The sequence below is a fragment of the Tachyglossus aculeatus genome, chromosome 23 (genome assembly GCF_015852505.1).
Source record: "Tachyglossus aculeatus isolate mTacAcu1 chromosome 23, mTacAcu1.pri, whole genome shotgun sequence".
In the NCBI taxonomy this organism is placed as follows: Eukaryota; Metazoa; Chordata; class Mammalia; order Monotremata; family Tachyglossidae; genus Tachyglossus; species Tachyglossus aculeatus.
Window position 1 is genome coordinate 14,954,810 of NC_052088.1, and position 15,956 is coordinate 14,970,765.

Consider the following 15,956-nt stretch of genomic DNA (forward strand, 5'->3'; position numbering starts at 1 on the left):
GATTACTGGGGATCTTGTTTGTCATGTGATGGTGAGCGTGGCCCAGGGAACTGCTCAATGGCTCCATGTGATGTCTGCTGCGGGTACCGGTATCAGACCCGAAAAGGTTTTTTCCCCTTGTTGGACACACAGGCTGGCCTTCCTGATTTGGCTTTCAATCATTTTTGCAATCTTTCAGTCTCTTTGCTTACTGACGCATCACTGGTCAGGACCTAAAAAGCAACAGTCTAAACAGTACTAAGTTTCTGATGAGCTTTGGATGTGTTTATGTTTTCCCTGGGGAGGGCTGGTATATTACCTCTGTCGACCCCAAGCTTATCATCAACCCAGAGACCCGGGTGGAATCCGCAAAAGGTTCCTGCCTCTAGACATTTTGAGGATGCTCACTGTTGAGGAAGCCCTCATGGAGCTATCTAAACAGTGTAAAAGCGTTGATGTTGCTTCTTATGGTTATTTGACATGCAGCCAAAGATCTAGCCCACGCTACTCTGAAGTGCCACTGTGATTGGGGGGCACGTAATAAATGATATTCTTTAGTGATTGATCCGGAGGAAACCCAAGTGACTTAAGAGAACCTACCTGGAAGTCCTGCTTCACATGAGTTCATTTCGATTCAAACAGTACTAGGCAAAACTTCCAGTGGTAATGAGGTCTCATCACACCCTTGGATGTTAAAGCAGCCGAGTGCTGCCTTTGGTCAAGAAGTGCAATGGTCCTGTTTATGGGAACCCAAACCTGCCCTGTGACTCAACTACTGGGTCCTGGGGATGATTTCCTTCAGCCTTTACTTTGTCTTACATCAGACAGGATAGCATGGTCAGAAACAAAATTCAACTGCAAAACTTACTAGATGATATTTTAAGGCTTTGATGGGAATGGTTTTGATTTCCAAGGCAGTAAAGTCAATCTTGCATTGAAGTTAACAAATCTACACATAACAACTTTGATGGTTTGTCCTCCAAAAATCCATTTCAAACCTTATTATTTAATACTTTTCCACTGTCCTACTGTTTTATTCCAAGTAAGGAAGAGGCCTAGAAAGTGTTTTTTTCAAAACTAAAGGCTAGTTTTCAGTTGTTCCTCGACTCTTCTAAGAAAAAATGTCCATTTGTAAGTATAACCAGATGCAATTAGAGGAATAAAACTACTTGCTTGATAAAATGTAATGTAAAGAACACCAGCAAGACACAAAAGATAAACCATCTATTAAAAACTTCAAACTTACTAGGTGAATTCCGGTTCGTTAGCACCTGGAGGTGAAATGAAAAATACAGTGTCAAGTGTTTAATGAAATAGTGGTTGGAAATGGACACAAACACTAGGTTTAATACATAAGAGCTTTCTTTGGGAATTTAAAGTTACTGTAAACTTAACAGGTAATTTTGCAAATCCAAAGAAGTACACTATTCAAATATATGAAGGAAGCAAAAATCTATTTGAGGTGAGAAGATCAGGATCATATTGAAAACTGGCAATTTAAAATCCGAAGGCTGAGGAACTTACTGCCAATAAAATAAAATTTGAGGGATCGATATTAACACATTATGGGCTTTGGGGGGCAAAATATTGAGGTACGCCATTTCATACATTTTACCATGAATCGAACGAAAGGATCAATGTTCAAAAAGTGATTCCACGTTTTAAATTTATCAGTTATGTAAGGGAAAAATAAAAGGATCTGTACTTACCGGACTGTGCCTCTAATGTCATGTGGAAAGAAAGGGGGGGAAAATAATGTAACTAGTGCTTTCCTAGAAATTTAAAACATAACAGTTTTCTCCACTCTATTGCCAATTTCTCTTATTCATTCATTCAATCATATTTATTGAGTGCTTACTGTGTGCAGAGCACTGTACTAAGCGCTTGCAAAGTACAATACAGCAATAGAGACAATCCCTGCCCACAACGGGCTCACTGTCTACACCCTTTATAGATCAAGTAAAATGAGAATCCTTATCCCTCATACCAAAATGTTTTTCCTACTTATTTAAATCCAGTCCTAATTAACACTACTGTATGTATATTCCCAAATAGTTGTGGACCAAGAGCTTACTTAAATTACTTGTCTCTCTTTCCAAGCAGTGGAGTAGTAAGTCCTGCAAGCTGATTAATATATAGAATGGGGGGAGAGGGGAGGGGAAGAGGTAGAGGAGGGGCAGGGCACAAGGTCCCTGTTTATCTGATTTCTTCAGGACATTCGTTTTGTATTTTTGCAAGAACTGGTTAAATGGGTTACAAGGAAACACTCACAACTGTGATGGGTCCCCTGGACGTTTTAGTGGGTTTTTCCCTCCCATGTGAAAGGCAAAACTGGAACAGGGAAGGCAGCCAACATATACAGATATTATTTTTTTTCTTGTTAAAAATATAGCAATACCAAAGAACCCTAGAAAAGTCAAATATTTTTCAAATTTGTTTTATGAACAACTTCACTTCATTTCCAGTTTAACTGGAAATAGTCTAATTCACTTTTAGCCGTGACCAAATTAGGGGTTTTATGTATTTAAATAAAAAAAACAATCTCCACTTTCCTTAAAAGGGAATAAAATATTGTTTTTTCCTTGATTCATAGTACATTTTGATTGTGAACCCCAAGAAGGACAGGGACCATATTTAATTCCCACCTGTGCATTTTCTCCCAGCACTTAGTAAGCACTTGATAAATACTATTATTACTACTTCTATACTTGCAATTAAACAAGACAACAAAAATGGTTTAAAAGATATTTTCAATACCCACCAGAAAAAGTATAATGGCTAATGGCCATATTTTTTACTACATAAAATGTCTGGACATAACGTGACTCACGGATATTGCCGGAGAAAGAGTTATATTTCCTATCGATACTTTTAATTCATCCAAAGAGGGCATGTTATGATGAGAGTTGTTTGGATGCATAGGTTTGATTTCGATGCGGAACTTCTTTGGTTCTTCATCTTCAGAATCAGAATCACTGCTTGAGTAGAAATGGTTCTCTTTGGTATGTTTGTGTATATTAAGGAAAACTGTTCTTTGACCCGGTTTTCCTAGGGAGCCAGTTCTGCCCAAGGAAAAATACAGTTCCTGAAGGGGAATAAGGAAGTTGATAATCAAGGATAAACAACATGGGGATTAAGCTATTCAGTTCTTTTACAATGTGGATTGTCATTACTCATTATAGATGGACTCATTTTAGGAAATTATGGAAGGTTCTTTCCACAATGTGTGTTTGCCTGGCTACAGCGCAAAGCAGTGCCTGTAATGTCTTCCCAGCAACATTGGGCCCAGGCCAGGGCTTGAGTGCCGATACCAAATTTTCTGTAATGCGAGGTGCTTCAGGAACTTGATCCTGAATTACAGAAGACATGACTGTGCACAGGAAAAGAACATCTACCCATTCCTACCTCACCTCTTGCCAGAGAACTGGGCAGTCGTCTCACTAGTACAGAACACAAATGAAAAGACAAAAATTTAATTGTAAATGGAAACCCCTAGGTAAAGAACAAGGAGTGGAAAAACAAACAAACAAAAAATACCAGTGAGATTTTCCACTGCTTGACCTAGGATAGAAACACACCCACAGTTGGTTTTTACATTCATCACTCTTCCCTTGTAACCATGGTACCGCCATCCTTAACTGAATCACTCCACAGAAGATGAAAGGATATCATTCTGATTTGCTTCTGGTTTAATGCTATACCCTTCCTCGTCAACATCAGGAATGTTCTAGAAGAAGCACATGAATTTACTGTAATGGCATTTAAAAATCTCAACTTTAAAATTCAATAATGTAGATTTATTTGAAATTTTATTACTTAGGAATAAACTCATTAATGGAATTCTGCTGTCAGATTAAAGTCAGTGATACAGGGCATGAAAATTATGGTACTCTGCTACTGGGGAGTTATTTCAAATAATGGTCCATGCTTCAGGAGTCGGACAGATAAGATTACTTAGGAATGGAACATGGAAAGAATACCACATTATTTCAGGGCAAGAATTAGCAAATGCCAATAGGTCTGCAATCTCTGTGTGTCATTTATTCACATTCTTTTTTTTCCTCAGCACATACAATTTCTCATTTCAACTGGGGACAAATGACACTTTGAAAACAAAATAGTGCTCCAACTAGTTTCAGGATGTTCTAAAAAGTAAATAGCACACAGGAGTGCTATTCCAATTAGGGTGTAGAGATTCTTCCTCCTCTGATGGTAGGCAGCATCATTTCATTGTGCCCAAATATGTGCAAGCTAAAAAAACTAAAGTTTCAAAAAACTAAAAACCTAAAAAAACACTGGACAACAAAAGATCCAAGCAGCACAGTTTGCAGAATATTAGAACCAGCTTACGAGGAAATTAATAAGCAGAATGGGAGCACCATAATTTTGAGTCAGATAATATCACTAGAGATTGTGAATATTTAACTCACTTTTCAGAGGTAGTATTGTCAAAATAAATTATGTTTAAAGGCACAGATTTTTTAAAAAAACACTTCCTAAACACAGATTTTTGTTTGGGGTATAGGCTCAAGTGAATCTATTGCATCTCAATTTAACAAAGATGTAGTGGAATATGGAAATAACAAATAGAAAAAAAAAACCTACCTCAGTCTCTTCACACTACGCCCTTAAGACCTCAGAAAAAGCAACAACAACAACTCTTTTTTTAAACACCACAAAGTAGATGCCCCAGTTAGGCATTAAGACTGAGTTTTTGGTTTCCACTGGTCTGACTACCTAACAACAGTATCAGTGGTGAGAAAATGGAATAATACAGTTGACTGTCTCAAGCGTTTCCAAGTAAGGGTCAAAGCCTTAAACTTAAGCCTTTAACATTAATGCAAAAGGGCACCGGCAGACTGGAGAAGCAAAATGCTGACTCTAGGGTCCAAGTCATTGGCCATTTTAAGGAAATCCAATCTCGGGGGCGGTACTCTGGGCTAGGAACACTACACAGTGGCAGGGTCAGGCCAGACTCTTATAGGACCGAGGCAGCTTGGTTCGCTAAATAGTAAATTTCTTGCGGTCAGGGATTGTGTCTATCTACTCCCTTGTATGCTCCAGAGTAACCACTCAATCTATACCATTGATTGACTAACTGATAGATTTCTGGTGAGTTACAGATGCCCTGCCTCTCTTCAAACCCCTCCACAGGCCCCCACCGTGCCTTACCAAGACTCAGGGAAACCCAGAATCAGCCCAGAGCTCCTGAGTCCTTCATTCCTGGAACCCCCTCCCCATCTTCAAATGCTACTTCCACCAGAAGGTATTCCCTGATTTATTCTTTTTCTTCCCAAGTCCTACGCTTCCAACTACCACCTCAACATTTTTGCCTCACTTATGCACTGCACCAACACATTCACAGCTACCTGCAGCACTCCTGAACATGTAGATGTATATACTCTACTATTTAAGCACTTACCCATCACACATCAATCACGCCCTCTATGTACTCTCCCAATGCTTAGTACAGTGCTCTGTACACAGTAGGCACTCGAAAAATAATACTGATGGACTGAGAACCATTTATTAAATAGCCAGAACAACCTAAAAAGGTGGCTTTATAATAGGTCCTGAAGGTCAAATAATAAACAATTGTGGACCTGTTACTTATTTATTCATTCAGTCGTATTTACTGAGCACTTACTGTGTGCAGAGCACTATACTAAGCCCTTGGAAAGTACAATTCATCAACAAATAGAGACCATCTCTGCCCACAATGGGCTCACAGTCTAGACGGGACCAAGTTAGTGGCCAATGGTGTTGACATCTGCACACGTGCATGCTCAGTGCTTAGAACAGTGCTTGGCACATAGTAAGCGCTTAACAAATACGATTACTATTACTGTTACTTAATCCAGGGGGTAGGGTACAGTCGGTCCTCCTATGATGTGTTCATGCCGCACATTTTGGATAGAATGCTCTTGGTGAATTATGGGACATTAGTCCAAATTAACAAACATTATTTGTTCTTCCCAGATAGTACAGATGCAATTTCAGAAAGAATGTTTTGTGCACGTGGTTGGCATCAACTATTACATGAGGGTAATGTGAGTTTTCCTTAACATTTCCTCAAGTTTTCCTCAGTGTATCTTGTTAGGAATGTAAGCCCTGCATTATCAAAGAACTGACTCTACTATGAACTCAATTCTGCAATTAGATATTGCATTCTTGCACTATGAGCTTTAATCCCGAGTGGTTGGCTCTAATTCCTGGTTCCTTTCTAGAAATTAAAGAGAGATTTTCCTTCCATAAAAGTGCACCAGTCTAAATTTCACTTGTTCCAGTCACAAGACTAAGTTTCAATTGTTCTCAAATCAACCTTGACCATGCTTTAAAGAAGGGCTAATGAAGTATGGCAACCGACTACACGGAATAGGAACAAAAAACTGGAGATGATGTACGCTTCCGTAAAACACTAGAGCCCCAATGACTCATAATACAACCTTTACACGTCTGCCAAAACCAATCAATCACATTTATATATTGCCATGCTACTCCTGAGTAACAGATACCACAAGTAACCTAAAGAGTAAACCTTTGCTTTATATTAGCAGCAAAATCCTTCCATAAGTTATCACAGCTCTTGGCATCAATGCAGAGGGTTCATGGTACTCCAGCCTCTAGCATGGCTTTCTGGATTCTGCTGCTGGGTTCCACGCTGCCCCTTCCACAAAAGTTACTGCCTCCTGTGCTCTCATCTCCCACTCTGTTCGCTTCCATCTCTAAGTATTTACTGAGCACTTATTGCGGGCAGAGCACTGTACTAAGAGCTTGGGAGAGTACAATACAATGGAGCTGGTACAGCAACTCAAGGAACAGAGCATTTCGTTCACTCAATTGTATTTATTAAGCACTAATGGTGTGCAGAGCACTGTACTAAGCGCTTGGGAAAAGTACAATACAGCAATAAACAGTGCCATTCCCTGTCCACAACAAGCTCACAGTTATGTACACCTCTTGACCTTTAGGCTTTACGAATACAGTTTGTGTATTTCTTTATGATTCTTGAAAACCGAGGCTGGGCCCTTTAATCTTTCTGTGGTTTTTTAGTGTCTGGCTCTGCTAAAGCATGCACAAGTTACATGCGACTGAAGCAAATACATAACTGATTCATTCAACCCCGAGAATAGGGCTCACCAGAACCACAGCCTGGGATCTGTTAACAATTCACCCTTAGTGAGAATACTATGTCCCCATTAACACAACTTTCAATGAGCAGAGCTCATTTTAATAGACGAGTTTAATCGCCTATCAAAAATTCCTTGGAAATGAAGTTCTCTAGCCAAGAATATTTTCAAAATAATATAAAACTAATGAACCAAATTTGGACTTACATCAACCATATCTTTTACAAATATAAGACTTCAGGAATTTGATGTAAGCGTCTAAATAGTAGTGGGGCAGTTTTAAAATATAAAATTACATTAGGATTCCTCTGCACAGCTGACTTTCTAAAGTGACTTCTAATTTTTTATTACCAGCAGGACAAATTGCCCTAACCTAGTAAAAATACAGATCAAAAGGGAGGATGTAAACATGCTTGGAAATAGGTGATAAAATCCAAGAGCTAAAATCACTCCCATAAGCAAACAGCAAAACAGGCTAGTCTCAAAAAATATACCTGCTTCCAAAAGCAAACAGGTAGGCTTTTTCAAAGAATGCCCTTTGGAGGCACCAGATAAGGATCTGAATTCCAGGCAATCTTCACTGTTTTCTTGAAAAACACTCATTAATTCAGAGGGCTCTGGTTAATTTTGTGATACTGCTTAAATGACACAAATGGATTACTGGCTGCAGCATGGTACGATGTACACATTACTAAATATACATCACTTCAGACATTCTTTTTATACTCAAAGTACCAGATTTACCATGTAAAATCTAAAAAGGGCGAACCAAGCTTCACAAATAAATGCCCTAGACAGTTGATCCTGGTTTAAAATGCTTGATGACTACAGTATCTGAAAGAAATGTGTCAGGCACATTTAGTTGGATTTTTCCATTAATTATTAAACCAGGGGTACCAAAACAAGCAAGTCAGAAGGTAAACACTGAAAGTCAAACCCAGTTATGGTTCACTTCAATGAATTTCACCCTAGAGCTGTCAAGGGCTATTATTTCCATTAAAGACCGGCTAATTCTAGGGTTAATTCTTGATTTTTTCTCTGTAAATTTACCCACAAATGATAATATTCTTAGTTCACAGTTTCCAGCAATTAGGCCACGATAACTAAACAAGAGGTAAATAGCTGCTTTTCAATGGATTAAATAATATACCTTTCTTAAATTAAACCGTTTGAGCACTGTTTGAGCACCTCGCACTGTTACACTGCAATTTTGTTATGGCAGATAGACAGAAGTACAAATATGTTTAGGACTGTACGAGGATATTTGGGAAAACAGGAAGAAAATGGAAATGCATACATATTAGCAAGAAGAATGGTAAGAGAATTTAGGATTTTGTCACAACCATTGAACCTTTAAAAATAAAAAAAATGACTTTTGAAAAAATATCTGCCAGCAGAAAATTACTTACAGCATTGTGTAAATTTACCCTCCCATTGTTGCCCCGGGGAGGTCCATTTGAACTCTTGAACTATATATTGAAAAAGGTTTAACAACAAAGAAAAATGCCCTCAAAACTGATTTAAACAGAAAAGTTCTCATTTTACTCTCGAAACTAGAAACTTCAATTATACAATATTTCAGGCTGTCTTGCATTTGAAAGCAATGAAGACCCTAAATTGTGATTAGACCAAGCGGTGTTCAGCAGAAAGTATTAGCAGCAATCTACCAATTAATAAAAGTCCTGGAAGTCACTGCCCTCATGAAGACCACTCCATTAAATTTCCAAAATATGATCTCAACATTTAAAAAGTGAAATATCAACTTTCCAGAAGGCAGATAGCAGAACTTCACATTTAACCAGGAAATTATCTCTATGTGTCTTACAGGAACATATATGTGGATGAAAAACATCCTGTGTAAAATAATGGTTACAGTTAAATTTTTCAACACAGCCAACACTTACATTGCCATAACAATGTTTGCAATTTTCTTTGCAAGAGAAAAGGGTAACAAGCTCCATCTTACCATTAATTAATATTATCTGAGTTGGAATTAAATCTACTTACAACTGAATCTGCATCTGGACATTCCCTATTGAAAAAAGAAAAAAATAGTGTTTTAATAAAATGGAACACTTCAAAGCAATAAGCTTTCAGTGGTGACTGACCATCTCATCTTCAACTGAACTTTATATCACTTATATTGAATGCTATTACTTATTTAATGGTTACCACTATAGTTTTTAAAAAATCAACTTTTGCGGTTACATTTTGGAAAACAAAGGTCTAAATTAAATTTGTTACATAAAAAGTCAGACAACAATCCGGTTAACTCGAACTTTTTACATAAAGCAAAAATTTAAGCAAGTGTTCACCTAGATTTTAAAAAAAGCACCTGAATTTTTTTGTCCTCTGGATTCCAATAAGTCTTTGTATTTTTTAAAATTAATCAGTTTTAAAATGGACAAATTTTCCAGCTATCAGTGCTGATGACATATAAGCTATGTACTAGCAGTTCTAATTGACTTGCCAAAAACAAAATGCTGATATTCTTAAACTGTGTTATTCTTCGATCTTGGACTAACGTTTCTCTAAAATACTTTTAAATCCTGGCTTTGAAACGTCGCTAGCGATCCACTAAGTGGACATTCACAAACCACAAACTTGTACTATGTACTGGATTATGAATTACCCTCTGAAGAAATACAGCTGTTTAAATAGATGCTTAGGGATTAGAAGCAGCCAGATGAGACTGTGCCATTCACAGACAAGCCATATTAAAAAGCTGCATTTCAATCGATGGCATTTATTAAGCGCTACTGTAGACAGAGCGATATTCTGGACATTTGGAAGAGTACAAGAGCTCAGTGTGGGCAGGAAATGTGTCTATTTATTGTTGTACTGCACTCTCCCCAGCCCTTAGTACAATGCCTTGCACACGGTAAGCAAGCACTCAATAAACACGACCGACAATGAATGAATAATAGAATTGGTAAATATTCCAAAGTGATGCTGGTTCCCCAAACTATAACTAGGCTGGCGAAACTGACCTACGACACTAACTGGAGGACTGGTTGAAAGAAAGGAAGACCGAATAATTAAATATCAGATTTCAGCCAGAGGCAGATAAAATAACTATGGTCTGAAAACAACCACTCTTCTAATAGAAGGAATTTGGGTAACTTGCTTTTCAGCTGTCAAGTACCTGTTTCTGTGTTAAAGCAACTGCAAAAGGCACCAAGCTCTACTAATGGAATAGTAAATAAAACGGTTAATCGGCAAATCGATGAACTCAGTGAAGGGAAAAGAATGGGCTGGGAAAAAGGAAAGGAAAATAAATCAATGTACCGTTCCCTAGTGGCCCAGAAGCGGCAGAGATTACCTTGAGGGGAAGTAATATCTAGCTACTTCTGATAGCCGAAAGGTGGTTGAGTTTGATGTGATCTTGAAGGATGAGATATATAAAGGGAAAGGGGAATAGGAACGGAGAGCATAGAGAACATAATTGCAAATAAGATAACACACTGGCACTGGCTTTTCTCCCCTAAGAGGGTATGGGACACGGAGAGACAAATTCCAAGAACTAGTACCATTCTAAAACGTCACTTCCTCGGTGGCTTTTGACAAGTCCGCTTCTACCTGTCCGACTGGTCACAAACACTGAACCCAACTCTCTTTGGAGATGCAGCTAAGGCTGGCTTCAGACATCTGCTGCCCTGCAGCCGGGAGAAATCTTCCACCCCTTCCCGCTCTACACAACTTCATTTGTTGTCGGATTGCAAGCCTATGCAGGGTCTCTATGACAGCGTAGGAAACCTGTTTAAAGTTAGTGGGTTCTCCCATCCAAGGGACTGCCTGACTTTGATCCTGGTTCTAGGGTTGCTGTTTCCCCTCCCAGGCCCTGTTCCCACAGGCACTGTCTCCAGGACCACCCCAAGGCAGCCCTCTGATGCTCGCCCTGAGGCTACCCCTTCACCTGTGAAGCCGGCTCCAGAGAGAGGGGAAAAAAACCCTACTTCATCTGTGCCCCAGGGTGACAAGAGCAGCTCTAGGTCAGCTATGGTGGTGCAGAATCCAGCGACTCCCTGGGCTCCACTGCCCTTAGGACACTCTGACACACCCAGGCCGACCCAGGATCGAGTGGCTCAAAGAATCCCCACCTCAGGATCCAATTTGAGGGGAGCCCCCTAATTCTGAGAGCCTTCAGGAGAATTGGAAACATCAACTCCAGAAAAAGGCTGGAAACGGACCTGGCACCCTAAAGGCTCTCTATATGGACCCTGAGCTTCCCTAGGAGAGTGAGCAGAGGCTGAAAGCTCCACCCCGTATATAGGGAGGGAAGACATCCTCCATCACAGAAATGGGAGAAAAGCTTTGGCCGATCCTGTCAAGAACACTGTTGAAAAATCATTGCAAAATGTAATTTTAGACTTCAAATGAAATCCCTCCTGTCACTCTCTAAAGTCAGTCTTTTAACTGAGAATTTATGTAATAAACTTCAGCTGTAGCTGAATATTTCGGGTCGATAAATTCCTGAAATTAAAGGCAAGAAAAAGTTGGGGTACATTTTAAAATCACTTACACAGATTCTGCATCTTTGTCCTTCTTAATTATGCCTGGCAAACCAAAAGTTTTTCTTTTCCTTGGTTTTATTCCTAGAGAAAAAAAATATTTTTATTATTAAATGAAGACAGATATATGTTGCTTATTGCTACAAATGCATTATATTTAGGACTATGTTTTGCATCATAGCAGAAAAATTATGCTATCACCCCCTTGCTGTTACATTTTGGAGGAAAGGAAAATAAAGTTTATACCAATTGCCAAAGCCACAGGTAACTTAAGGCACATACACGACATTTGTATGAACACGGATTTTTACCTCTATTGTACTGACCCAAGCACTTAGAAGTGTTCAGCAGACAGTAAGAGCTCAATACATGCAATTTGCTTTTCTACAAGGAGTACTCTGCCAGTCACTTAATTTTTTTATGGTATTTGTTAAGCGCTTACTGTGTGTCAAGCACTGGCACTAGGACTGGTACATACTGTGTCAACATTTTGGAGTTGAGGAAAGTGAGGCAGAGAGCAGTGAAGTGACTTGCCCAAGGTCATACAGCAGGAAAGTGGCGGAGCCAGGATTAAAACCCAGGTCTTCTGGCTCCCAGGCCTGGGGTCTATCCATTAGGCCATGCTGCTTCCCGTCGACTTAATTCCATTTACTAGTTTTCTGTACTCTTTCTCATTTCTCATTTTAAGGTTACAATAGGGTGTGGGACCCACCTCCACTCTCACTTTACCATCAAGTACACGTGACCTAACTTAACATTTTCTAATTTACCAAATATCCCCTAAAATCTGCCAGGATTCAGGACTTCTTCTCTAAGAATAACTAAGTTAACTTTTAGGCAAGTGATCTGTGAATGAAGGGAACTGATTATAATGATTACAACAGGTATTACCTAAGGGCGAGAAGAAACATAATCATCTTGCCTATCTGCCTTATGCCCATCAAAAAGAGGCATCAAACTGTTGGCAGGATGTGCTGGCAAAGTTAGCGGCGGGGGGGACACAGGCAAACCGAGGGGGCTTCTTTTCAGCTCACCTGCAGGTGATCGTTAATAAACCCTAGGAGTAGGGAAGCAGGAAATGAGGGGAGAATAGTGAAGGCTCCACAGAAATGGGGTTGGTCTGGCCACTCCACCACTGTTTCAGGCAGCCAGGTAAAGAAAGGCGCTTACTTCTGGGTGGCACTCACCATTGGCAAACCCAAGAGGTGTTCGTGGGGCCTGGAATGGGTCTTAATGGACTTTCCTGCAATTATCCACATGCTTATAACAGTGCTCTTTGTGGACTGTAACTGGTTAATAAATGATAGTAAATAAAATACATAAAAGCACTACTTGCCTTTGATTTTAGATGGTCTTTTAGACAGGGCCTAGCATCTCGTGGAGAGATGCTGAAGATTAGTTCACTGTTAGATTCAGATGAATTAACTGTTGCTGCTGTGCTGGTTGGCACAATTCTAAAGTCAGGCCTTAGCTTTAGGGACAGGAAATTTCCTGAATCATCGGAAATGCCCATTCGCTCCCACGGCTTCAACTATCATCTCTACACTGATGACACCCAGATCTCCATCTCTGCCCCTGCTCTCTCCTCCTCCCTCCAGGCTCGCATCTCCTCCTGCCTTCAGGACATCTCCATCTGGATGTCTGCCCGCCACCTAAAACTCAACATGTCCAAGACTGAATTCCTTGTCTTCCCTCCCAAACCCTGCCCTCTCCCTGACTTTCCCATCACTGTTGACGGCACTACCATCCTTCCCGTCTCACAAGCCCGCAACCTTGGTGTCATCCTTGACTCCGCTCTCTCATTCACTCCTCACATCCAAGCCGCCACCAAAACCTGCCGGTCTCAGCTCCGCAACATTGCCAAGATCCGCCCTTTCCTCTCCATCCAACCCTGATCGTTCAAGCTCTCATCCTATCCCGTCTGGACTACAGCATCAGCCTTCTCTCTGATCGCCCATCCTCGTGTCTCTCCCCACTTCAATCCATACTTCATGCTGCTGCCCGGATTGTCTTTGTCCAGAAACGCTCTGGGCATGTTACTCCCCTCCTCAAAAATCTCCAGTGGCTACCAATCAATCTGCGTATCAGGCAGAAACTCCTCACCCTCAGCTTCAAGGCTGTCCATCCATCCCCTCGCCCCCTCCTACCTCACCTCCCTTCTCTCCTTCTCCAGCCCAGCCCGCACCCTCCGCTTCTCTGCCGCTAATCTCCTCACCATGCCTCGTTCTCGCCTGTCCCGCTGTCGACCCCCGGCCCACATCATCCCCCTGGCCTGGAATGCCCTCCCTCTGCCCATCAGCCAAGCTAGCTCTCTTCCTCCCTTCAAGACCCTACTGAGAGCTCACCTCCTCCAGGAGGCCTTCCCAGACTGAGCCCCCTTCTTCCTCTCCTCCTCGTCCCCCTCTCCATCACCCCGTCTTACCTCCTTCCCTTCCCCATTGCACCTGTATATATGTATATATGTTTGTACATATTTATTACTCTATTTATTTTACTTGTACATATCTATTCTATTTATTTTATTTTGTTAATGTTTGGTTTTGTTCTCTGTCTCCCCCTTCTAGACTGTGAGCCCACTGTTGGGTAGGGACTGTCTCTATATGTTGCCAATTTGTACTTCCCAAGCGCTTAGTACAATGCTCTGCACACAGTAAGCGCTCAATAAATACGATTGATTGACTGATTGATTTGCACATCCAACTAGAACTATAAGTTACCTTCAACTGCGCTGGCGGTGTTGCACTCTTCAAATTCAATAAGACCTGCAAAAAAAAAAGAGGGCTACATGAAGAAACAGAGCATTTTAGATTTTCCAATAGGTTGATAAAGCCTCTCCTTGAGTGGATTTCCGTGATGCCTCTACTCAAGGAGAGGAATAATCCCTCTGCTAATTGCTGACTACCAAGCTGGTCGGCCTTTTTGGGGGGGTGAGGGGGTGTTCTAACAGGCCTCTGTTATATCCCAGTGCTTGGGACTGCTTCACAATGTCTTTAAACTGTTTATTCTGTCTTTATTAGCAATTGCAATAATGGTATTTGAGCGAATTTTGGGTGCTACGTGCCCTGACCGAAGTGCTCGGGAAAGTACAACAGGCTTACGTGACCCACTCCCTGCCCTCAAGGGAGCTTATGTGTTCTATTTAGCAGCTGCCAGGGGGTCATGTAATCACCATTCTTCTCACGAGTCCTGCTCCGCAAAGCTGCACTGACTCAATGTGGGTGAGCTGCCTGCACCCTAGAACCTCACTGCTGGCATTCTTGTCCCGGCTTGGTTTTCTGTCAGGACACATGGGTTCTGATTCTTGCTCCTCCAGTTCCAACTGCTTGCTGTGAGAAATTGGGCAAGTTGCTTAACTTCTCTGGGGCCTCAGTTTTCTCCCTCTGAAATGGGGATTACATATCTGTTTCCCCTCTCAGACTGAGCCTCATGTGGGCCAGGGGTTGTGTCACATCTGATTATCTCATATCTGCTTTGCCACTTGGCACGGGGCTAAGTGATACATTCACAAAAAGAGATTAACAAAACTACAATTATCACTATTTTCTTCAGACTTGTCAGCCTCGAGCACTAATTCAATGAGATGATTCAGTAGTTTCATTTGCATTCCTTCTTGAACACCAGAGCACAGCTGTCAGTACACAGCACTTCCTGGATGCCTGTTTCCCAGACTTTTGATGATGATCCTTGACTGCTGAGAGGGAAGAATTCCCCGGTGGACTGAAAGCCTATTCTGATTCCTACAAACAAGGTTCTTCATTGTATTCTCAAGCGTGGCGGCATAAGGCTAGTTGGAAAAATTAGTTGGAATTGGAATTCCTCTAGACTGTAAGCTCGTTTTGGGCAAGGGAATGTGTCCATCAACTCTGTTGAGCTGTACTCTCCCAAGCATTTAGTACAGTGTTCTGTACGCAGTAAGCACTCAAATACTATTGATGATAAATAGAACTGGACATGCTTTACTCCATTAGTGATGGAGCAAGGATCAGCCGGGATACCTTCACCTCTACTCTGAAAACTATACATACAAATACCGTGATTACAAGTCACCTGCTAAAATGAGAACGATAAACTTAGAATAAGTGTCTAGAACACACACCCAACCATTAGGTGAGTATACAATTGGATGACAATTCCAGTTAGAACCTCTCCTGGCTCTCCACTTGTGTCTCTGGCTGTTCCCTGACCCCCAACTCCCAAACAGTGGGTGTCCCTCAAGGTTCAGTTCTTGGGTCTCCTTCAGTTCTTTATCTACATTCACGGTCTTGGGGAGCTCATTTCACCTCACGGCTTCAACTACAACCTCCATATGGATGCCTCCAAAATCTGCCTCGCTTAC

At 41.0% G+C, this 15,956-nt stretch overlaps 1 protein-coding gene across 3 annotated transcripts in view; it reads right to left on the bottom strand.

Moving 5' to 3' along the window:
- Positions 1-15,956, bottom strand: part of FCHO2 (FCH and mu domain containing endocytic adaptor 2) — a 104,711-nt gene that overhangs the window by 25,443 nt on the left and 63,312 nt on the right. For all 3 annotated transcript variants that reach the window (XM_038765715.1, XM_038765714.1, XM_038765713.1), the window contains exons 9-15: positions 14,338-14,382; positions 11,632-11,704; positions 9,117-9,141; positions 3,649-3,706; positions 2,810-2,985; positions 1,689-1,700; positions 1,226-1,250 (exon numbers count right to left, since the gene is read on the bottom strand). In XM_038765715.1, the coding sequence (XP_038621643.1) occupies positions 1,226-1,250; positions 1,689-1,700; positions 2,810-2,985; positions 3,649-3,706; positions 9,117-9,141; positions 11,632-11,704; positions 14,338-14,382 (414 nt within the window). The remainder of the gene's footprint in view (positions 1-1,225; positions 1,251-1,688; positions 1,701-2,809; positions 2,986-3,648; positions 3,707-9,116; positions 9,142-11,631; positions 11,705-14,337; positions 14,383-15,956) is intronic.